Below are 24106 nucleotides of genomic sequence, written 5' to 3' on the forward strand. Positions count from 1 at the left end.
CAGAGCCGCAGGGGCATCCTGGGCATTGCGTCACCAGGCTACGGCTCAGCAGGTGTGTCAGCACTACCTGGTCGAGTCTGCACACTTTCACGAAACACTATCAGGTTCATGCCCATGCTGTGGCAGATGCCAGCCTAGGTAGGCGAGTCCTTCAGGAGGCGGTTGCTCACCTGTAAGAGAGGGCCGTTTTTTTCGGCTCTTTTTATCGAGGTATTCTTTTACCCACCCAGGGACTGCTTTTGGACATCCCAATTGTCTGGGTCTCCCAATGGAGCGACAAAGAAGAAGGGAATTTTGTTTACTTACCGTAAATTCCTTTTCTTCTAGCTCCTATTGGGAGACCCAGCACCCGCCCCTGTTCCCTTCGGGCTGTTGTTCTTTTGTGTACACATGTTGTTCATGTTGAAGGGTTCTTTTGGTTCATGGTTTTCAGTTCTCCGAACATCCTTCGGTTTGAATTTACCTTAGACCAATTTATAAGTTCCTCCTTCCTGCTTTGGCACCAAAACTGATGGGCCCGTGATGCACGGGAGGGTGTATAGGCAGAGGGGAGGGGTTACACTTTTTAAAGTGTAATATTTTGTGTGGCCTCCGGAGGCAGTAGCTATACACCCAATTGTCTGGGTCTCCCAATAGGAGCTAGAAGAAAAGGAATTTACGGTAAGTAAACAAAATTTCCTTCTTTTTGGGTTTTCCGCTTTCATTTTTTTCTGATCTTATTCCAAAAGTAATGGATTGCACACTGTGTGTTTTTTTTTTTTTTTTGTTTTTTTTTAACCCCTTCACGACCATGGATGGATCTTTCCGTCATGGATCGTGTCCCGGTAAGCCCCGCCCCCTGCCGCGGGCAGGCGGCGTGGATCGGCGCACATATCAGCTGTTTTCAACAGCTGACATGTGTGCCTACATGTTCCGAGTGGAATCGCACTCCACCAGGAACATTAACCCCTTAGATCTCGCTGCCAAAATCTGGCAGCGAGATCTATATGCGCGCAGCCATGTTTTTTACTTACCGCCGCCCCCTCCGGACGTCACGTGAGTGATCACGTGACGTTCGGTGGTTGCCATCATAGCACAGGGTCATGTGATGAGGCCTGATGCTATGAGGTTTCACTTTCATTCTTCCTCGGCACGGAGCAGAGGAAAAAAGAAAGTGACTATTTCTGCTGTTTACAGCGGTATAGCTGTGATCAGCAGATAGCGATCAGCAATCGGATTGCTGATCACTATAGCCCCCTAGGGGGACTAGTAAAATAAAAAAAGTAAAAATAAAGTTTAAAAAAAAAGTTTTAAAAAATTAAAAAAAAAAAAAAAACCTAAAAGTTCAAATCACCCCCCATTGAAAATTAAAGGGTTAAAAAATAAATAAATATACACATATTTGGTATCGCCGCGTTCAGAAATGCCCAATCCATCAAAATATAAAATCAATTAATCTGATTGGTAAACGGCGTAGTGGCAAAAAAATTCCAAACGCCAAAATTACGTTTTTTGGTCGCCGCAAGTTTTACGCAAAATGCAATAACAGGCGATCAAAACGTAGCATCTGCGCAAAAATGCTACCATTAGAAACATCAGCTCGAGACGCAAAAAATAAGCCGTCACTGAGCCATAGATCCCAAAAAATAAGAACGCTATGTGTTTCGGAAAATGGCGCAAAACGTGCGCCACTTTTATTGGACAAACTTGTGATTTTTTAACCCCTTAGATACAAGTAAAGCTATACATGTTTGGTGTCTACAAACTCGCACCGACCTCAGGCATCATACCCACACATCAGTTTTACCATATAGTGAACACCGTGAATAAAACATCCCAAAAACTATTGTGCCATCACACTTTTTTTGCAGTTTTTCCACACTTGGAATTTTTTTGCTGCTTTCCAGTACACCATATGGTAAAACTTATGGTTTCTTTTAAAAGTACAACTTGTCCCGCAAAAAACAAGCCCTCATATGGCAAGATTGACGGAAAAATAAAAACGTTACGGCTCTCGGAAGAAGGGGAGCAAAAAACAAAAACGTAAAAACGGAAAGTGCCCCGGGGCTGAAGGGGTTAATTAAAAATCACTTCTCTTGAAGAACAAGGTGAATTTAAGTAATTTAAAACCCCTTGTTCTTGGCAGCAGATTGTCCACTGTGTCGGGCACTATATCTGATTCTCACAATAACTGGTATGGTCACCATTCTGTAAGCATGATGGCAAGCAGAATGGGACCAGTCTTTTAAATAAATTGAAGAAAAGCTGCAGAATTTAGAGCATATGCCATATAATGGCGGACTTGTGTTTAGTGCGGAGTGAGTGTGCTCGTCATTGCTCATTACTCAATAAAGCATCAGAGTTTAATAATTCTGGAGCTTTCCATTGACTTCCATTATATTCTGTACTCCATTTGCGCCTGAGAACTCCGCAGCTCAGTGGAGTAACGAGCAGGGGGAGCACACTCGCCCATCACTAGTAGTCTTCCATTAGTGCAGCATTTCAGATGAACACATTCTTTAAGCACAAAATTATTGTTCCAGACCTAAATCTTCCATATTTTATCTAAAACATGAATTTATTGTCTTTCCTTATGTGGATTTCTTTCCAGGTAATTATTATACTTATTGGTACAGCAGCATTTCCATTTCCACATATGCAGCGTTGTCCCGTCTACATGCTGATAAGCAATTTATAGCTTAAACTAGGGAACTCCTATGATTTCTAGATAAAATGGTGTGTGCGCGCTCATAGCGATAATGAAATCTGCCAATATATTTCTAAAATTGCCACCTGCGGTCATCCATCTCTAACTATCCAAAACACAACCTAAACATTTTGTGATAATTTTCTACACAGAAATGGTTTAGAGAACCTTGCTGATTGTGCTATGCGATAGCCACTTTCCAAGTAACCTGTTTTTTAGACTTTTCAGAACCATGTCAAATCATAATTGCTTTACACCTCTCTATACTGTTTTTAATTGGCTAAATTGATATATAAAATCCAGTGATATGTTCTTGTTTTCTTTTTATTTGAAAGTGGATCTGTAAACACTATTCTAAGGGGTGGGGAGGGATGCGACAGTCGCTTCCCTCATTAACACATCGGCCTCATAAGCTTTGGAGCTGGTTTATTAAGACTGGTGTTCACAGCAGTTGTAGTGAATGGCTTGCTGGACTATGATGTGATAAATTCATTGAGAGACTGTCGCCCGAGGACGAGAGGACCCCAGGAGAGCGACGCAACACAAAGGGTACACCAAGATAACAGTAGACCGGATGGCCCTGGCGCTAGGCAGAGTGGTGCGGGGTCACCTCCTCACACTCATCTGAGTCGGATCATGTCACTCCCTGATGTCCCTAGGCTGGTCGTTTCCCCAGTCTGCCGTCACATGCTTTCGTCATCGCTGGCCTTGAACTCACCCTGACAGGTGTGAAGGCCACCAAGTCGCTAATCTCACTACTACAATAATATAATACGAGGAAGGTAATACAAACTGGAGAAAGATGCAACAAAATAAGCTTCTCAGCTGCAACAGAAACATCTCACCTTTTCCAGAGCCTGACTCCTTCAAAGTGGTCAGCTCTAGAATGAGCTATAGCCGGCATAGGAGAGAGTGAGGCGTGTATTTATACAGCGGAAGGGCATGGCTGCAGCTGAGAGTAACCGCTACAAGGCAATCTCTCCAGAATAGAAAAGAACTCTTAACCCCTTTAAGCACTGAATAGAATGAAATACGCTCCTACATGGGATGAGCAATGAGCGGATTCTAAAACTGATCTGCATTCAACCAAACGCTGTGACCTTCTCATTCCTGTTTTACCCCCGAGGTCTCAGCAGGGCGCAACACACTCGTGATAGTCATACACCATTTCATAAACTCAATTGTGTGTGTGTGTGTGTGTGTGTGTATGTATGTATGTATGTATGTATGTATGTATGTATGTATGTATGTATGTATGTATGTATGTATGTTTCTTTTAAAAGTACAACTTGTCCCGCAAAAAACAAGCCCTCATATGGCAAGATTGACGGAAAAATAAAAACGTTACGGCTCTCGGAAGAAGGGGAGCAAAAAACAAAAACGCAAAAACGGAAAGTGCCCCGGGGCTGAAGGGGTTAATTAAAAATCACTTCTCTTGAAGAACAAGGTGAATTTAAGTAATTTAAAACCCCTTGTTCTTGGCAGCAGATTGTCCACTGTGTCGGGCACTATATCTGATTCTCACAATAACTGGTATGGTCACCATTCTGTAAGCATGATGGCAAGCAGAATGGGACCAGAACTCTTAACCCCTTTAAGCACTGAATAGAATGAAATACGCTCCTACATGGGATGAGCAATGAGCGGATTCTAAAACTGATCTGCATTCAACCAAACGCTGTGACCTTCTCATTCCTGTTTTACCCCCGAGGTCTCAGCAGGGCGCAACACACTCGTGATAGTCATACACCATTTCATAAACTCAATTTTGTGTGTGTGTGTGTGTGTGTGTGTGTGTGTGTGTGTGTGTATATGTATATGTATATAATATGTATATGTGTTATATATATATATATATATATATATATATATATATATATATATATATATATATATATATATATATATATATAATCTCTCTCTCTTATATTATGGAATTTTTGCTCCAGTCAGTGGTTGGAGTAATATCTCTGTCGTAAGAAAAGCTGGCCCTTTTTACTGAATTGGATTTCACAAGTGGGCATAGCCATGTTGTGCCTCCCTGGCTAGTCCACACCCCACTAATTTTGGCAGAGCGAATTCAAGTGAATATGAAAACAGCAAAAGTTGCAACATTTTACCGCAACTCCTAGAAAGGCAAAAAATGTTACAACTTGTCAAAGCATATTACACCATCTTTCTGGGAAACGCATGGAGTCTGCCCTTAGTCAAACACCACAATGTGTGGGATTTGTTTTTTTTTTAATTTTGTTCTGTTCTGGTCTCAAGAAAAGTTGACATTTCTATATGGCTGAATAGTATAAGAAATCCTTTTAAATTGCTCTGAGTTGTACTATGATGTGGCTCTCGTTTATTAGAACATATGGGGAGTAGGAGACATGCCAGATACATTGAATATTGGAAAGAAAAAAGGCAGACCCCACAAACGTGAAGGGAAAAACATCTGGACATTTAGAGACTTTTTTACAGTGTGTTTGTTTTCTAGTCATTTATTTGATTGACCTGTGCTAGTTATTGGAGGTAGAGTCCTAGAGCAGGTTTTCTTCTAAATTTAACTAAATGGCTCCTAGGGGCAGACATACCGCTAACACTAGAAGTCCCAGAGAGGGGTCATTTAACATTTCTACCTTTGGAACCCAGAGACTGGTCGAATGACCTGAAGGATTTTGGCGAACATCCTATAATCACCGTCTTTTGTTCTGTAATTAAGGCCATTACTGTCGCACCACAGGAGGTTGTTGTTTTCCATTGAGTTTAGCCATTTAGTTTCTAGTTAGTTAGGTCATTTGACCCTCTTTCGGGAGCTCAAAATTTCTGGGACTGATTGTGCAGCTGCTCAGGTTGCATTAACACTGAGGTCCAAGAGGTGCTACAACCTCCAAAGTAGCGGGCTCTGCTGTGTACACCCCGAGGCAGATCGTTAGCTTTCTTACTTGCTGGAGATGTCTGTTGCATTAGGACGGTGCTGACTACGCTGTGATTGTTTGAGAGTAAGTGGACTTTGTCAGAAAGATGGGAACAAGTTTGCATGATCATAGGTGCCACGGTGTCTTTTGCATTGCACAATATTATCTAAGCTTCTAATTCAACCAAATAACTTGCTACCGGTATTTGGGGCCGTTGGTTATTTCTGAAAATGTTTAACTTTCTCTTTTAGGACTGAAGGCACTTACATATGTTATCCAGCAAGATCCAAACCTGGCTCTTCAACACCAAATGACAATAATTGAGTGCCTAGACCACCCTGATCCCATCATTAAAAGAGAGGTTAGTTGATGCACACAAGTTGTGTTTTTTTTTTTGTTTTCCTTCATTGTTCTTAAAGAGGTTTTTTTTTCCAATTCCTTCTGTAAGACGTGTAGCACTGCTCTACTGCCTCCCAGTTTGCTGCTTGCCACGCAGGGTGTGGGGGTGGGAGTACACTCCGGTTTGACTCCCAGTTCAGACCAGCAAATTCATCTCGATGCTAATTGAAACTGCGCTAATTCGGCAAGGCAAACAATTCGCGGGTCACGGGGGCTCTAAAACTGTCCGGATTCAATGATCATGACTGCTTCAGAGCTCTGATTAGGGACCCCTGATGAAGGTGACGCCGAAACGTGCGCGTCGGGGCTGGCGTCACATGTGAACACAGGTCTTCTTGTATCCAGGTAAAACAACCTTTTCTTATCACCACTACTCCCCTATTTATGTGGACACATATGTCTCTATTTTTGCACAATAGGCCATATTAATAATTTCTTTGAGCTGTATATGCATACCTCCTTAACATCCATTTACACAGCATACCACAGCTCTCATTACTGCATATACTAATGTTAAAGTTGACAACTATACATATGGTTTTGCTTTTAACACCCTCATTGGCTGGTTATATATGTGTTCATCATTACCCCCTCTTTTATTAAACAGATTCCTGATTGTTTATTACTGTATATTTACCATTGACATTACTGTGAATAACTATGTTAACTTGATATGGCTTTGTATACCTGAATTTGTTTCCTTTATAAACCATCAGGTCTAGTATCCTTATACCTGTACATTTATACCTGTCCCTACCTATTCAATATTTACACATATGATGCCCCTGCTTTTAGCTCTCTGCCAGTTGGCATTCATTTTAATAATAAAATTTGTTATACTTTTTTAACCAAATCGGTTCTCCTTAGAATTTTTTGTTCTATATCTCTATTAGAATATGTAGGCTCTTAGCTCCTTGCCTAAGTTACTGGTGATGGATTGGACCAGTAACCTAGGCAACTAGAAGTAAACCATACTTATTATTTATTATTATTATTATAATAGCGCCATCAATTCCATGGCGCTTTACATGTGAAAGGGGTATACATAATAGGGACAAGTACAATAATCATAAACCATACAAGGCACAGACTGGTACAGGAGGATAGAGGTCCCTGTCCGCGAGGGCTCAGTCTAGAAAGGATAGGTGATGATACAGTAGGTGAGGGTAGAACTGATTGTGCGGCGCTATATCAGGCTGAGGGTTACGGCAGGTTGTAGGCTTGTCGGAAGAGGTGGGTCTTCAGGTTCCTTTTGAAGCTTGTTAAGGTAGGCGAGAGTCTGATGTGTTGCAGAGTATTCCAGAGTATGGGGGAGGCACGGGAGAAATCTTGGATGCGATAGTGGGAAGAGGAGATGAGAGGGGAGTAGAGAAGGAGATCTTGTGAGGATCGAAGGTTACGTGCAGGTAAGTAGCAGGAGACTAGGTCAGAGATGTAGGGAGAAGACAGGTTGGGGATGGCCTTGTAGGTCATGGTTAGTGTTTTGAACTGGAGTCGTTGGGCAATGAGAAGCCAGTGAAGGGATTGGCAGAGAGGAGAGGTCAGGGAGTTGGGGGGGGGGGGGGACGGGTGGATTAGCCGGGCAGCATAATTTACAATAGATTGTAGGGGTGCAAGACTGTTAGAAGGGAGGCCACAGAGCAGGAGGTTGCAATAATCCAGGCGGGAGATAATAAGGGCATGTACTAGGCTTTTTGCAGCTTCTTGGGAAAGGAATGTTCAGATCCGTGAAATATTTTTGAGTTTGAGGCGGCTTGGATGTGTGGCTTGAAAGAGAGATCAGAGGCTAGGAATACTCCCAGGCAGCGAGCACATGGGACCGGGGAGAGTGGACAACCATTGACATTGATGGATATGTCAGGTGGGGGAGTTGAGTGATGGGGGGGGGGAGACAATGAATTCTGTTTTGTCCATGTTCAATTTTAAGAATCGAGCAGAGAAAAAGGATGAAATAGCAGGCAGACATTGTGGGATTCTGGTTAGTAGGGAGGTGATGTCAGGTCCAGAGAGGTAGATCTGCGTATCATCAGCATAGAGATGATACTGAAAGCCGTGGGACTTTATGAGCTGTCCAAGGCCAAGGGTGTAAATGGAGAACAGCAGGGGTCCAAGAACTGAACCTTGGGGGACACCGACAGATAGGGGGCGAGATGAGGAAGTGGTGTACGAGTGGGAGACGCTGAAAGTTCGGTCGGTTAAGTATGAGGAGATCCAAGATAGCGCCAAGTCTGTGATGCCCAGAGACGAGAAAATTTGTAGTAGAAGGGAATGGCCTACTGTGTCAAAGGCAGAGGACAGGTCCAGAAGGAGGGGTACAGAGTAGTGTCGCTTGGATTTTGCGGTTAGTAGGTAGTTAGTGACTTTGGTTTGGGCAGTTTCAGTGGAATGATGGGGTCAGAAGCCAGATTGTAATCGGTCAAAGAGGGAGCAGGAAGAGAGGTATGAGGACAGTTCAAGATTGACATGCTGTACCAGTAGTTTTGAGGCATAGGGGAGAAGTGATATGGGGCGATAGTTTGACACAGAGGAAGGATCAAGGGAGGTCTTTTTGAGGATGGGTGTGATGGAGGCATGTTTAAAGCATGAAGGTAATACACCAGTTGTTAGTGATAGGTTGAAGAGATGGGTTAGGGTTGGGATGAAGACTGTGGTTAGATTGGGGATGATGTGGGTTGGGAGAGGATCAAGCAGGCAGGTTGTGAGATGTGATCTTGAGAGTAGAGTGGAAAGATGATCATGGTGGAGAAGCTGGATTTGGAGGAAGAAGGCTGAGTAGTTGTGTGGAGTGGCTGATGTTGTCAATCTTCTGCTTCAAGAAAGAGGCAGTCTTCAGCTGAGATGAGAGGAGAGGGAGGTGGTGTCGGGGGACGGAGGAGAGAGTTGAAAGTGTTGAATAGCTGTTTAGGGTTGTGGGATAGCGAGGATATGAGGGATGAGAAATAGGTTTGTTTTGCAGCAGTGAGAGCCTGTTTGTATGTAATGAAGTGCTCAGTGGAATGAGACCTCTTCCGTCTGCGCTCAGCAATTCTGGAAGCCCGTCTCAATTCTTTAGTCTGGTTCGTGTGCCAGGGTTGCCTGTTGATTGTGCGGGTTTTGGTGTGTGTGAGAGGGGCAGCTGATTCAAGAGCTGCAAAGATAATGGTGTTGTAAAAAGGGGCAGCAGCATCTGCATCGTGTGAAGAAGCAATGTCTGCAAGAGGGAAAAGAGACTGAGAAAGTGAGTGTAAGTCAAGATGATTGAGATTTCTGCAGGGGTGTGAAAGTTTTTGGAGGGGGGGTTGTAAACTTAGAGAAGAGAGGAAAGAGAATGTGAGTAGGTTGTGGTCAGACAGGGGGAGAGGCGAGTTAGAGAGGGTAGATAGGGAACAGAGGCGAGTGAAGATGAGGTCCAGCGTGTGGCCATCTTTGTGAGTAGCTGCAGAGGATCATTAGGTGAGGCCAAAGGAGGAAGTAAGTGTTAGAAATTTAGAGACATGAGTGAGAAGTGTCAGTGGGGATGTTAAAGTCACCCATGATGATGGTGGGGATGTCGGTGGAAAGGAAATGTAGTAGCCAGGTGGTGAAAGGATCAAAAAAGGCAGTGGCTTGCCCTGGAGGGCGGTAAATGACAGCCAGTTGGAGGTTGTAAGGGGTGTAGAGTTGTACGGAGTGCACGTCTAAAGAAGGGAGAGTAACTGAGGGTGGCAGTGGAATTGGTGTAAATGAGCATTGGTCGGACAGGAGCAAACCAACTCCTCCACCATGCTTGTTACTGGGGCGGTGGGTGTGAGAGAGTTGGAGACCACCATAAGAATGTGCAGCAGGAGAGGCTGTGTCAGGCGGTGAGCCAGGTTTCTGTGATGCCAAGAATGGAAAGTTTATTAGTGATGAAAAGATCATGGATGTAGGAAAGTTTATTGCAGACTGAGCGAGCGTTCCATAGAGCTCCTATTAGTGGGACTGGGGGAGTGGGGGCTGGGTGAATGGGTATGAGGTTAGAGAGCTTGCGAAAATTAGTGTTAAGAGTGTGGATGGCAGTTAGATGTGACAATGGGGATGGGGTGAGGATGACCAGGATTTGGAGAGATATCCCCAGCAGTGAGGAGAAGCAGAGAGAGTGTTAGTAGGTGGGAGCAGGAGAGGCCATGAGGTGGCCGTGTGTGTCTGGAGACACTGGGTGTAAAGTGGAGGAACAGATCTGAGGAGAGGGTGAGATGGGTGGGGAGGATGGAGGGAGAGATGTATAGTTTATTACTGGGTTTAGGGATTAGAGGGAAAAGTAGAAAGTGAAGTATCATACGGGTGAAAGTGACAACACACACAAACATTGTTTACTGTGACTATGTTTCCAGTTACCTTCCGGTCCCTTCCGGGCAAATTCGGACTAATTCAGTTTCTGCACACTTATAGATCCTCTCTTAGTGATCCACATGCCGACAAAATTTAAAATGAAAGAGCAATCAGAATCTCAATTTTCACCATTCTGATAGTAAAATATAAACTTACATGAATTTACAGGTTTTTATGATTTTACAAGTGTTGTTGGTCTAACTTTTTTTTTCTGATGTTTTTCAAGTCTGATATTTTTCTATCAGACTTAACACTGCAGTGAAAATGCCACAAAAATCTGTCCTGCCACGTGGTGATCACCTAGGTGGACGGCTTGTTGCATCATCAATTGATCACCAGTTTCCATAGAATTGTCTCCCGAGGTATTAAAAAGTGAAAATGTAGACTACAAGCCGAGATCTTGACATTCTTCAGCAAGTGATACAGACAGTATAATAGGGAATGGTCTAAATATTCACTATACAAATAAGCTGGAGTGCTGAATCTGTAATATCCTTGTAGATGTGGCATAAAGTGACTGTAATCAGTATAGCAAAACCTTGAGGTCAGTATAAAAATGACACCTGAAAGAATAATATAATATTCACTTATCTAGCGCCATTAATTCCATAGCACGTTACGTACATGAGCATCACTGTCCACATTGGGGCTCACAATCTATATTCCCTATCTTTAGCGTGTGGGAGGCAACAGGAGAACCCGGGAGATATCCACAAAAACACGGGGGCAACATGCAAACTCCTTGCAGATATAATATAAATTATCGGGTGCAGACATGGAGTAAGACCTGGGTTAGCAATCTGTGAAAACCATGGTGAACCTGGGCTCATTCTGTAATACTGCGTATGGAGATTATAGGAGATTTTAACCCCTTCGCGACACAGCCAATTTTTCACTTTTTCATTTGTCCTCCCCTCTTCTCAGAGCCATAACTTATTTTATTTTTCTGTCCACATATACATAGGAGGGCTTGATTTTTGCGGACAATATGTACTTTTGAATGACACCATTTATTTTACTACATAGTGTGTTGTAAAATGGAGAAAAATTCCAAATCCCCCCCCCCCCCAATTCTGACATGTTTTTTTGGGTGTTGTTTTTACGGTGAAAATATTGTGGTAAAATGACCTTGTAATATGATTCTCCTCATCAGTATGATAGCGATAATACCAAACCTGTCCATTTTTTTGTTGTTTTTTTTTTATTTTAGTGGTGAGACAAAAAAAATCAGAAATTTGCAAAAAAAATAAATTTGTGGGTTGTTGCCATTCTTCAAGACCCAATAACACGAAGTTGATGAAAAAAGATGCATATTTAAATATAGATGAAAAATACAAAATAAAGAAATGCATATTAAATATTGCACCATAAATCTAGGACGAAGAATTGAAGGACAAATCGCGTAAATGTAAATGGAGAAAAGGGGGAAAAAAAAACGATCAGACGTCCAAATATAATATAATAAATTTTATTAGACCAAAGGGAAGGAGGGGTGCTATGGCGTCAGAATACAGCGGATATACAATAACACCTGGATTAAAAAAGGTACAATTTGACAGTCAAGTACACAATTATAGGCAACATCATATTAATAACATATTGCATTGAATGGCCTAAGCCACACGGCATGAAAATCTGAGTGAGTGGAAGGCGATAATACATCGCATTCCACTCGGACCAATATTAGCCTGTGTCAAATCGGACCGAGAAAACAATCGCAGCATGCTGCGACTGTAATGCGTTCCTGGTTTCTCTCGCACCCATTCAAGTCTATGGGGCGAGAGCAAAATCGCACTGCACTCGCAGAACACCGGTGTACCACAAGTGAAGGGCAAGAATGGCAATAGCTGGCTACGGAGGAGAGAGGGAGATAAATCTCTCCCGCCCATCCTCAGGGCCGGCCCGCCCCCTCCTCAGGGCCGGCCCGCCCCCCGCAGCTGAGGTCCGATTTGCATGATTGGACCTCAGTTGCAGTGACACTCGCATGACACTCGGCTCCCTGCCTTAGGCTGAAGAATCATACATGCTAATTAGCAAAAACTGACTTCAAATAGACCAACCCTAAGGCTGAAAACACATGCATGCTCATATAACATTGCAAGGCACCAAGTAATAAATAAGGCGTCCCTATAAATAGGGGAAGCTGCAGAAATAAATACCAAGAGCCCTACATGCATGCTAATTAGCAAAAGATGACTTTGAATAGATCAACCCTAAGGCAGAAACCACATGCATGCCCATGTGATATTGCAAGGCCCAAAGCAGCAAATGAGGCGACCCTAAAGTTAAGGGAAGCTGCAGATCTAAATAGCCAGGCCCTACAACAGGCTGAAAAATGAAAGGCAGTACCTGAGGAAGAAGATGAACCCAGGAGTGAGCGTCAACCTGAAAGTCATCTTTGTAGGGCCCTTGGTATTCCTATCTGCAGCTTCCTATATTTATAGGGACTCCTTATTTATTGCTTGGTGCCTTGCAATGTTCTATGAGCACAATTGTGTTTTCAGCCTTAGGGTTGGTCTATTTATAGTCCTGTAGATATCTAAGAAAACCACCAGAATTTAGTCCTCGAGCCTATGGGAAAGATGTCGGAAACTAAATCGCTGTGTGTTTCCTATTTACTTTAAGGCAAATCTGTTAAAATCGCATTGAAAACTGCACAATGTGTGAATCCAGCCTGGATCCTCGATTTTGGGAATTCCTGAATGTTTTTACTGAATCTTTGTTTTCCAGACGCTGGAGCTTCTGTATCGGATCACCAATGAGCAGAATGTCACAGTTATTGTACAGAAAATGCTGGAATATTTGAAGCAAAGTAAGGATGAATATACAGTAATTGCACTGGTTGGGAAAATAGCAGACCTAGCGGAAAAATATCCTTTTTACATAAATTATACAGTGAGAGAAAATCTGTTGTGATGACTGGAACGTAAAACCCCAAATTTGCAGTTTTTTTTTTTTTTCTTATTATAAAGTTAATTTCATATCTTCCCGAAATAAACCCACATTACAGGTCACTGATCATTGTGTGCATCTCTTACCAGGTGTAATCTTTTCTTTCTTATAAAATAATAGACTAACTAAACTGATAAAGAAAAATAAATGAGTTAAATAAGAAACAAACATCATGCACAAAAATGGGATTTTAAATCAGTTTTTTTTTATTTGTGACAATATCGGAAAAGTGTCCAAAAACTTCACAATTTTCAAACTTTGAATTTTTATGCCATTAATCCAGAGTTACGTCACACAAATTTGTTAATAAATAACATTTGACACATGTTTATTTTACATCAGCACTATTTTTGAAACATCATTTATTTTGTTAGGACGTTAGAAGGTGTGGAAACCCGAAGGTTAGGGGTGCTCTTGTCCACTGGCTTGGCTGTCGTTATAAAGACTTCAAGGACCAGAGCTCATCGCCCTAAACGCTCGCACTCCTTCTCTGTGGGCAAAACACTATTCAGACAACACAGGATGCGTGAACCACACATTAGTAAGGCTTTATTGATTCTGCAACAGGCAAAAACATGTAGTACATTCCCAGCAAGAACACATGATGATACAAGCAACAGAGTCTCGTCCTTCCGATTCATGATTTCGGGGTATCCAGAGCCAACTATCCCAATCCATCTGCACCCCGCTTTTGGTGGGCACTTACTGAGAAGAGATAGCGGCAAGCTTAGGATACAGTTCTATGTTTCCTTAGTTGGAACCGAAGTTCCTCAACTGACTTGATTGTAGAATCCTTCTCTTGGTGCAGTTCTATGATTCCCCAGCTGGAGCCAAAGTTCCTCGGCAAGGGAGCATATAGAATAATGCACTAATGACAGGAGTAAGCCCTTTTATATCACTCAGTTCTTAATTCAGGATATTGGGTTTTACAGGATTGGTGGACATGGCTGCTCTTTCGTAGGTCACAAGTTCAATCCGACTGCATAATTTTCCTCTGTACTATGCAGTCAGAGGAGCTGAGGCAATACATATTTATAGACAATAAGGCTGTGATCAATCTGGGAAGAAACAATGGTTAACTTTTCTTGATGTCACAAATGATAGGACCCATACGTCTGGCCTAATTAAGAACAGTTCCCCTTCCACACAAGTGGCCAGATGATTTTGTCAAAGAAGGGTTCAACGTTTATCTGCAATTTCTCATTTTCCAACCAAATCATTTTTTTTAGGGACTACATCACATGTAAAGTAACTGAAAGGCTTGTGATAGAAAATACAGCAAAGTGACACCATTCTTAAAGCTGCATTCTTCAAACTGCTCAAAACCACATCCAAGAAGTTTATTAACCCTTTAGATGCTTCACTATGGAGAAGGGAAAAAAATGATCATTTTAACTTTTTTCCCTCACAAATGTTACTTTTATCCCAAAAGTTTGCATTTCCACAAGAGAAACAGGAAAAAATGGACCCCAAACTTTGTTGAGCAATTTCTCCTGAGTTCGCCAATACCCCATATGTGGTGTTAAACTGTTTAGGTGCATTATAGGGCTTGAAAGAGAAGGAGTGCCATTTTGACTTTTCAAATGTAAAATTGACTAGAATCATTAGCGACTGCCATGTCTCATTTGGAGAGCCCCTGATGTGGAGGAACTTATCTAGATGTGTGAGAACCTTTTAAACCCTCAGGTGCTTTACAGAATTTTAGAACATTGAGCCGTGAAAATAAAGAATCTTAATTTTTCCCACAAAAATGTTCTTTTCGCTTCAATTTTTTTTATTTTCACAAGGGTAACAGAAAAAAATTGCAATTTACAATTTGTTATGCAATTTCTTCTTGGTACACCTATACCCCATTGTGTGGTTTTGTTTGGACAGCTCCAGAAGGAAGGAGTGAATTTTTGGAGGGTAGACTTTGAATGATCTGCGGGCGTCAAGTCAGATTTATAAAGCCCCCTGGTGTGCTTAAACAGTGGAAGGTTCTCACAAGTGACCCCATTTTGGAAACTGGACTCCTCAAGGAATCTATCGAGATGTGTATGGAGCACTTTGAACCCACAGGTGCTTCACAGAATTTTACAACATTAAACCATGAAAATGAAACAAATTGATTTTTCTTACAAAATGTTGCTTGAGCCCAAAGATATTAATTTTAACAAGGGTAGCAAGAGAAAATGGTTCCCAAAACTGGTTGTGGAATTTCTCCTGAGTATGTCGATAACCCATTGGTGGTGGGAAACTACTGTTGGACACACTGCTGAGCTCCAAAAGGAAGGGAGTTATGATTTGGAGCGCCGACTTTGATGGACTAGTCTGCAGGCGTCATGGCGTATTTGCAGAGCCCTTGAGGTGCCAAAATAGTAAGGGCCTTGATCACTACCTAAAGGAACTGTAGGAAGGTGCGGTCTGGCCTGCACATCATGATAGCACATAAAGGTTATACAGTGCTATGTGTACGATGTGCATGACCAGTTTCTTGTACTGCACCTTAGCTTTGTGCATGGCACTGTGGACTGGAGGACTTGATCAGAGAGCTCAATTCCCCCCCATGTTTTTATTGTTCGTCAGGACAGTTTGGTTTGTGGACCTGTGTAGATGAACCTCATACAGTAGTGGGTGGGGGTGCTGCCATCACTATTGATTGGGGTCAATAAAAGGACCTCCCTCTTGTCCTTATAATTGACCACCAGCATGTTGTCGCTGCATTTGGCACTGCTCTCACCCTTTTGTGAACAGCTGCCAAATTAGTGTCCTAGGGAGTCCTCTGATTTTTGCACTCCATACTGCAGGCTTAGGTAGATCTGGCAGAGAGAGATTTGAACTGTGGGATGCTGGTGTAAGTTATCTACGTACAGGTGTTAACCCTTATCCAGCAGTGGGTGCACCAAATCCCACACAATTTTCCTACACCCTCCCAGGATAGGGCAGCATTTAAGTGGTTCAATTTGGGTGACTTTCCCTTCATAAACTGTAAACCTGGGGGTGAACCCTGAGGTACTTTTGCACAGTTTGTAGAGTTTAAAGAAGAGGTCTTAAACACGCGGGCCGCATGCAGCCCCTCAGGCTGCTTCGTGCGGCCCGCAGGCCCATGCCACTGTTCACTATCGTGGCCGGTGCAGGGGCCGCAGCCACTGTCTGCGCTTTATGTCAGATGAATGTTTTACCGGAGCTACGCTCAGTCCATAACATAAATCGCTGACAGGAGCTGCGGTCCCTGCACCTGCTGCGATAGTCACCGGGGGCACAGGCCTGCAGACAGCAAGAAGCAGAGATGAGGCAGTCGAGGTAACGCGAGACAGGTGAGAAGAATGGTGTAGGTTTTTTTTTTTTGTGTGTATGTGAAGGACGGCACATTAACCCCTTAGCGACCTATGACGTACTGGCTGCGTCATTGCTCCCTGGTACTTAAGGACCCATGACGCACCCAGTAAGTCATGGCGAAATCGCAGTCTCGAAGCCCCGCTGGTTGCGATCACTGCAAATACCTTTTAGATTCGCGGAGGAGGGGACCTCTGCCTGACCTCAGGAGGGGTGGTGTCTCCTCCCCGGATCTACGAAGGCTGTGATTGGCTGACGAACGCCGCTTAGCCGAGCACAGCCACTGTAATGTTTGAGCCATTGAAAATGGCTAAAACATTGAAATCCAGCCATGATCAGTGGAGCTGTAGCACTGATCATTGGCTGGAGCTGGGTGACCTCTGTTTCACCTACCCCCAGCTCTGATTGGAGAGACCGGCCTTGTGACTGATCTCTCCAATCACTATGGATCTGGGGCCGGAGACCGCTCCCCTCAACTTCACTTCGGGGTCTGTGGAAGCTGAGGACTGGAGAGCGATTGGTAAGTTATAGCCACTACCCACTTTCAGGCGCCGCCGCGACTGCCCCCCCCCCCCCTGACCCATTACTACAGGATGGGCACATTACTATAGAATAGGGACAAGGCTGGGGACATTACTATAGGATAGGGGCATTACTACAAGGGGACAAGGATGGGAAACATTACTATAGGATAGGGATAAGGCTGGGGACATTACTATAGGATAGGGGCATTACTATAGGATGGGGCCATTACAATATGATGGGGACAAGGTTGGCACATTACTATAGGATGGGGACATTACTATTGGATGGGAACATTACTATAGGATGGGCACATTACTACAGAATGGGATAACTATATGATGGGGTCAGTACTACAGGATAGGGAGATTGATACAAGGGGAAAAAGGATGGGAAAACATTACTATAAGATGGGGACAAGAATGAGACACATTACTACAGGATGGACACATTACGATAACATGGGGACAAGGATGAGACCCATTACTACAAGATGGGGAACATTACTATAGGATGGGGACAAGGATCAGTACATTACTGTAGGATGGGGACTAGGATGGGGCACAATACTACAAGGGGACAAGGATGGGCACATTACAACAACATGGGGAACATTACTAAAAAAATGTTGGCCAAAATTTCTATATAGTTCTAATTGTAACACTATTAGTTACAATAAAGGGATAAAATGTAAAAAAAAAAAAAAAAAAATATGGCATGACTTTTTTCTTTTTTTACCATCAAAATTATTTTTTTATGTTTAAACAAAGAATGTGCACATTTGTTATAATAAACAAGTGAAAAATATTCAAAATCAGTGATCCAAAGGTGTGTAAAAAATATAAATATATATAAATATATATATATATATATATATATATATATATATATATATATATATATATATATATATATATATATATATATATATATATATATATAATATATAGTACCAATAAAAATATCACTTTGTCCTGCAATGAATGCAGCCCCCCCAAATTATTTTTTGTCCTCTTTGCGGCCCATACACCCAGCCAAGTTTGAGACCCCTGGTTTAAACCCTTATCTGGCCCTCTTACTAGACAGGTATTGCCGGAATTTGAGCCTGTTCTTGAAGTGTATTAGGGACTCATCAACACAGATGTCCCTATGGGGAATGTACACTTCAGCAAACTTTGATGCTGAAGTGATCAGTGACTGACCTGTGAAAAGTCGGTCAAAGTTGGAGGTCATCTCAGGGCGGACACTGTGTGCATTAATGTTGTAATGCAAACATTTGTGAATGGCTTCAAAGCCATAGAACGTCAACACTCCAATATTGCCAAAGTTCTGGCTTGTTCTCCAACCTCATGACGAACAAGGCCCCAAACCTGAATTTGTACTGCATCTACTGGAGTCCACTTAGCAAATGATGAAGTGCGTTTTTGGGCAAGAACTTGGGCATACAAATTTGCCTCGTTGGCCTTTTTTTTTTTTTTTTTTAAGACTGTTACTTCTTTCCAGAAGAGTTTACAGTAGTTTTCTTATCAGCAGGGCCGGGTTTACAATAAGTGGTAATGCCTCTATATACACAGGACGTTACAGTAGGTTATGTCATAGCTGACTTTGCTCCTCCTGTTACAATGACCTTTGCACATGCTCTTTAGACACTTCAAAACAAACGATAGCCACTATTGTTTTTATCCTGATCATATATACATATGATGTTTCCTGAAATAAGAGAAAGTATGAGTCTAAAAAAAATCCCAAGTGGCCAGTGTGAAAATTGTAAGATTTCCATATTTCATTTTAAATAGTTTGTGCAATGTAAAAAGAAATTGTGTTAAAAAAAAAAAAAAAAAACAAAACAAAAAATAAATACTCAAATCTGATTTTAAACAATAGGACTTTTTGTGCTGGTGGCTTCCCTTTAAGCTGTAAGTAGTGTCCTGTTACATAATGTTATATCTGTAGTAGCTATAGCTTTGTCATCCTTTTTGGGCTAGTCCTCCACAGAGCATATTCCCAGTGACTATATACTTTGAAGTGTTTTTTTCCCCTAGTCTGATGTTGATGATGATCTTTATATAACACAGATTATTCTTATCAGATCAGAGCGAGCTTGTCCCTGTTACCACCATTGATCAGATGTTATTAGCTCTGGCAGGAGCCGGATGTGTACAGAGTAGAGCAGTTTGGTACACCGTGTAGTGGCCACTGGCAGCTGTTCCTCTCCATACACATACGTCCACATACTGCCAGAGCTGATATTTCTGACTGACGGGGGTGCTCGCTGACTGACAGATCCAATTTGGATGACCTATGTTGTTTTAGCTTTTTATCAGTATCCTAGTAGTGGAATGCCCCTTTAAGTCTAAATGGCTCCTTTACATTTATTGACTACTGGTTATTATTTGTATCACTTTCCTTCCCTTTTGTGGATGTTTTTTGTTCTTTATTAATATCATTTTCCTTGACTATATTGTTACATATTCACCAAACAATCAGTGGTTTGTGGAGACCATGAATGTAGTGTTTTCCATCGGTGGTGATGTGGTGCACCCCGATATTCCGAACAACTTCCTACGGCTTCTGGCTGAAGGTAAGCTCCTTTATGTGCTGCTGGACCAAAGATTTCATACGGTGTGCACACTGGGTGATATTACTAACTAAATATATGGGCACTACATTGAATTAGGCTGCTATTTCATTACTTTGTATTAGTGATTCTGCACACCTCCTACTGATAGTATGAGTCTTCTCCATGTCAGGGCCATACATGTTCTCTCCTATAAGTTTAATTGTGCTTTTACATTATTAGAATTTTGTTTTTTATCTGGGGATAGTCACTAAATTGTGCCTGAATAACATTTCGTCTCTCCAAGGAGGAGAGGAGGATATAAAACAATCTTACTACTGGATTTAGTCATGTCTGACACTTTACTGAGCCTTGCAACATGACCATGGAGATTGGCAAAATCAGACTCCCGGTAGTAAAGCAAACTCCCTCACAAGTGCCACCTATTGAGGCTTGTTTTCTGTAGATGGGAGACAGCTAATTTTCATTAAAGGGAACCTGTCACCAGATTTGGGGCCTATAAGCTGCGGCCACCACCAGTATTCTCTTTTATATACAGCATTCTACCTTAATGTACCGTATATAAGAGCCCAGGTCACTGTGTAGAACGTAAAAATCACTTTGATACTTACCTAAACGGTCGATGCGGTGGAGTTGGGTCATATCGGCATCTCCGGTGCCGGCGCCTCCTCTTTTGGCCATCTTTGTCCTTCTTCTGAAGCCTTGGTGCTTGACGCGTCCTACGTCATCCACACTCGCCGGCATTGAGGTCCTGCGCAGGCGCACTTTAATCTACCCTGAGCAGGGCAGATCAAAGTATTGTAGAGCGCCTGCGTGGGACCGGCAAGTGTGTATGACGTAGGAAGAGTCATGCACACTGGCTTCAGAAGGAGGACGAAGATGGCTGAAGAGGAGGCGCCGACATTGTAGAATGGTGACAACCATATGAGCCAACTCCACCACAGCGACCGTTTAGGTAAGTATTATAAAGGGATTTTTACATTCTGCACAGCGGCCTGGGCTCTTATATACAGCATGTTAGAATGCTGTATATAAGAGCCCACTGGTGGTGGCCGCAGCTTATAGGCCCCAAATCTGGTGACAGGTTCCCTTTTTAAGCATTGCCTAGAAGACTTCTTGCTCAGCTGATCTCCTGAAGGAGGGTCCCCTCATAAGCTTCCTCCATGAGATGGCTTACAGAAAGACACTGGGGGAAGTTTATCTAGATAAATGCAGCAAAATAATGTCTTTCATGACTTGCATTATGTGTTTGTGTTTTTACATTATTATTATGTAGAAAACACACAAGTCTTTTACAAGACACATGGAAACATTTTAAAAATGCACACATTGTACCGGAACATGTTTATTAGTCCAAAAACTGACCCTGGGATACTACCCATATGACCAGCATAATAACTAGTAGAGCCTTGTAAATAATAATGGATATCTAAAATGGGTATATATAGACACGACCCCTAAAGTGACATGAAATAATATTCAATAATGAAGAGGTGCAATGCTCAAATACAGATACTAGCACATAACTAATGCAGTAACACTGTTCAATGATGTCCCATGTGCCCAGTCACCTACAGTAGGTGTATGGGCTCATAGGGTCCTCATTCCCACCTGCTAGTTTTCCTAGGTGTTTCACCACAGGACCTGGCTTCCTCAGGGGTAAGGTTCAGTGCCAAAATGTATTTCTGGAACAACCCAACTAATAGGTGTATAAGCTTAGATTAGACAGTCTAAAGATGAGCCAAATTTATCAGACAGCATGAAGCACTATGATAAATGTGGAGTTTTTTAGAACTGTCTACTCTTAAGTTTGCACAGTTTAAGTATTAGACGTTATTGATAAATGGATCTCATATTTGATGATCAAGAGCAATAAGTGGCGATGTTTTGAACAATTTTCTACGATAATTTTTCCATATACATATGTATTGTATGATTCTTATTAAAGCTCCACTCCAGTGGTTTTATTTTTTTTTTTTTTTTATTTCCCCTCCCCACCGCTGGAGTGCTCCTTTTAAATATATATCGCCTGCCCATTGTCCTATGGCTGTCACTGTCTTCATCGTTTTTCCAGTGACTTCCAGCACACTCCATGAAACACTGTCTAATCAATACAAGTCTATGAAAGCCTCTGGATCTCATAAACTTGTATTTAGCGCTTATGACGCAAGTTCTGAAAACGCAGGAGGATGAGTGTAAGGCCCTGTGCGCATGCTGCGGTTTTTACCACGGTTTTACCGCGGTTTTGCTGCAGAAAATATTTATAACCTTTCTGTAGTCCTATGGTAAAAAAAAAATGCTGTGCGCACACTGCATTTTTTTTCACCAACAGGTTTTGCTGCATGTTTTCTGCAGCAAAAAGAATTGCATGTCACTTTTCCGTAGGTACCTGCAGTTTTTGCCATAGATAATGGTCAAAAACCGCAGGGAACAACCTGCGGTACAACCGCATGCGGTTTTCGGGTGCGGTTTGCTGCATTTTTTTACCGCGGGTGCGGTAATCTTTCAGAGGGTCTGGAATTTTCTTAAGAAAATTCCATTTTCTAGTGCACACAGGGCCTAAGGGTGCAGAGGACTTGGATTTAAATCACCACAATAGTGCGACTCCCCCAAAAAGGAAAAACAATCAAGCCCTGAAAAAAACCTTGGAGTGATGCATTACAGAGGCTCTGTTGCCAGGTCAAATGTAGCCAGTTTTTGCTCTTTATTCCTGCTCTCCTGCATATCCTTTATTTTTATTTATTTATTTTTTTACTTGAGCCTCTTTATTTAGTGCTACTGTTCATGATCTTGAGCCTAAAGACATACTCTGCTGGAAAAGACCTTACAAATTATCACTAAATAAAAAGACCCATATCTCTGGAACTGTAAAAAAATAAAACAAAGAAAAACCCAATAATACTAAGGGGAGCAGTTGGAATATAATAAAGGTAAAAACTGGTTACTTTTGACCTTGTGACAGGTCCTATTTAAGTAGTTGGAAAAATATCTGGGCATCCATGTAGATGTTGGAGCTGGATTCATTACATCTGAGCAGTTCTGGGTGCGGGGTGTACATTAAGTTGTTATAAGTATTACAGGTTTTTCTGATGTCCTTGATAGTACAGCGTTCCTCACAGACTGCACTGCTCGACTGTCCACAAAAATGGCCACTGATGGGAGCATGTGACCAAACCTGTCCATCAGTCTCCTCCAATTCAACAATGCTGCTGTTTTCAGTTGGAGGAGGCTGTTGGATGGACAGGTCTGATCATCTGCTCCTACATCAGCAACCATTCTGTGGACAGATGTATGGTGCAGTCTGTGAGGAAGGCGACAGTAAGAAGAACAGCAGGAGAACCTATAATACATCTATACTAGTGAGGGCCACAAGATTGCGTCCCCAACACATCTGTTAAAATAAAGAGAACGAGAACTCTTTTATAAGTTCAACCACTCATTCATATAATGGTGATGAGCAAGCTCTACCGTGCTCGGGTGCTCAATACTCGCAACGAGCAGTCACACGCTCTGATGGGCGAGACTTATGTACCGAGTATAATGGAAGTCAAAGGGAAACTCTTGCTCTTTTCCAGAAGATCTTCTGGAAAAATGCTAGAGTTCCCATTGACTTCCATTATAGTCTGTACATGCGTGAAGCCCATCCGAGTGTCCGATTACTCCTTAAGAGTACCGAACACCTAAACATGGTGGTTGTCGCTTATCACTATTTCTAGAAAAAATTACATTGTGGGCAGAGATTACAAATGCGAAGCTTTAACAAACTAAAGGGGTGGTCTTATGTTCATGACTGGTTAAAGTGTTTGTAAAAACAAGTAAGTTAATTTGCTTATTAAAAATTCTCTCCGCTTTCAAGAACAGAGGGATCTTTAATTCTATAATTTTCTGCTCTCTGCATAGGTTACCATGTTCCTTTAAAATGACCAGTTTCCTAGGAAAGGGGCACATGCTTGCAAGTGTCGCTCTGCAGCGTCCCTGATCGCTGGCTCCAGCAGGGTTCAGTGCTCCTGCACTCTCCGTATACTGCAGAGACAAAGCTGCCTTTGCTTGCATATTAGAGCTCTCTCAGTTCAGAGCAGTGTGGTCACTCTGCCGGCCTGATCAGTAAATGTTCAGCGTGCTCATAAACACAGCAGCTGAGCACGCCGCTTTAAAGGGAATCTGTCAGCAAGATTTCACCCCCTTAACAATTTGGATCTTTCAAAGACAAGTCCAGCAATACCTTTACATGGCCAGTCTGTTCTCCCATTACTGAGAAATCGGCTTTTGAATTACTACTCACATGCTGTTCATCTGAAGCCTCTGTCACTCCAGCTCTATTCTTTGCCCAGTGCCACCTTCTTTTACTTGACTGATATCTCCTTTGCCTGGATCTGAAGTCACACAGCATAGAGGCAGTCACACATGTAGAAGGAGGCG

At 42.4% G+C, this 24106-nt stretch overlaps 1 protein-coding gene across 1 annotated transcript in view; it reads left to right on the top strand.

Annotated features, from left to right (window-relative positions):
• AP4E1 (adaptor related protein complex 4 subunit epsilon 1) overlaps positions 1 to 24106 on the top strand; it is a 163672-nt gene that overhangs the window by 60833 nt on the left and 78733 nt on the right. The window contains exons 10-12 of the mRNA XM_075342741.1: positions 5844 to 5953; positions 13051 to 13190; positions 19578 to 19690. Coding sequence (XP_075198856.1) covers positions 5844 to 5953; positions 13051 to 13190; positions 19578 to 19690 — 363 coding nt within the window. The remainder of the gene's footprint in view (positions 1 to 5843; positions 5954 to 13050; positions 13191 to 19577; positions 19691 to 24106) is intronic.

This window comes from Anomaloglossus baeobatrachus, chromosome 4 (assembly GCF_048569485.1).
Source record: "Anomaloglossus baeobatrachus isolate aAnoBae1 chromosome 4, aAnoBae1.hap1, whole genome shotgun sequence".
Taxonomy (NCBI): Eukaryota; Metazoa; Chordata; class Amphibia; order Anura; family Aromobatidae; genus Anomaloglossus; species Anomaloglossus baeobatrachus.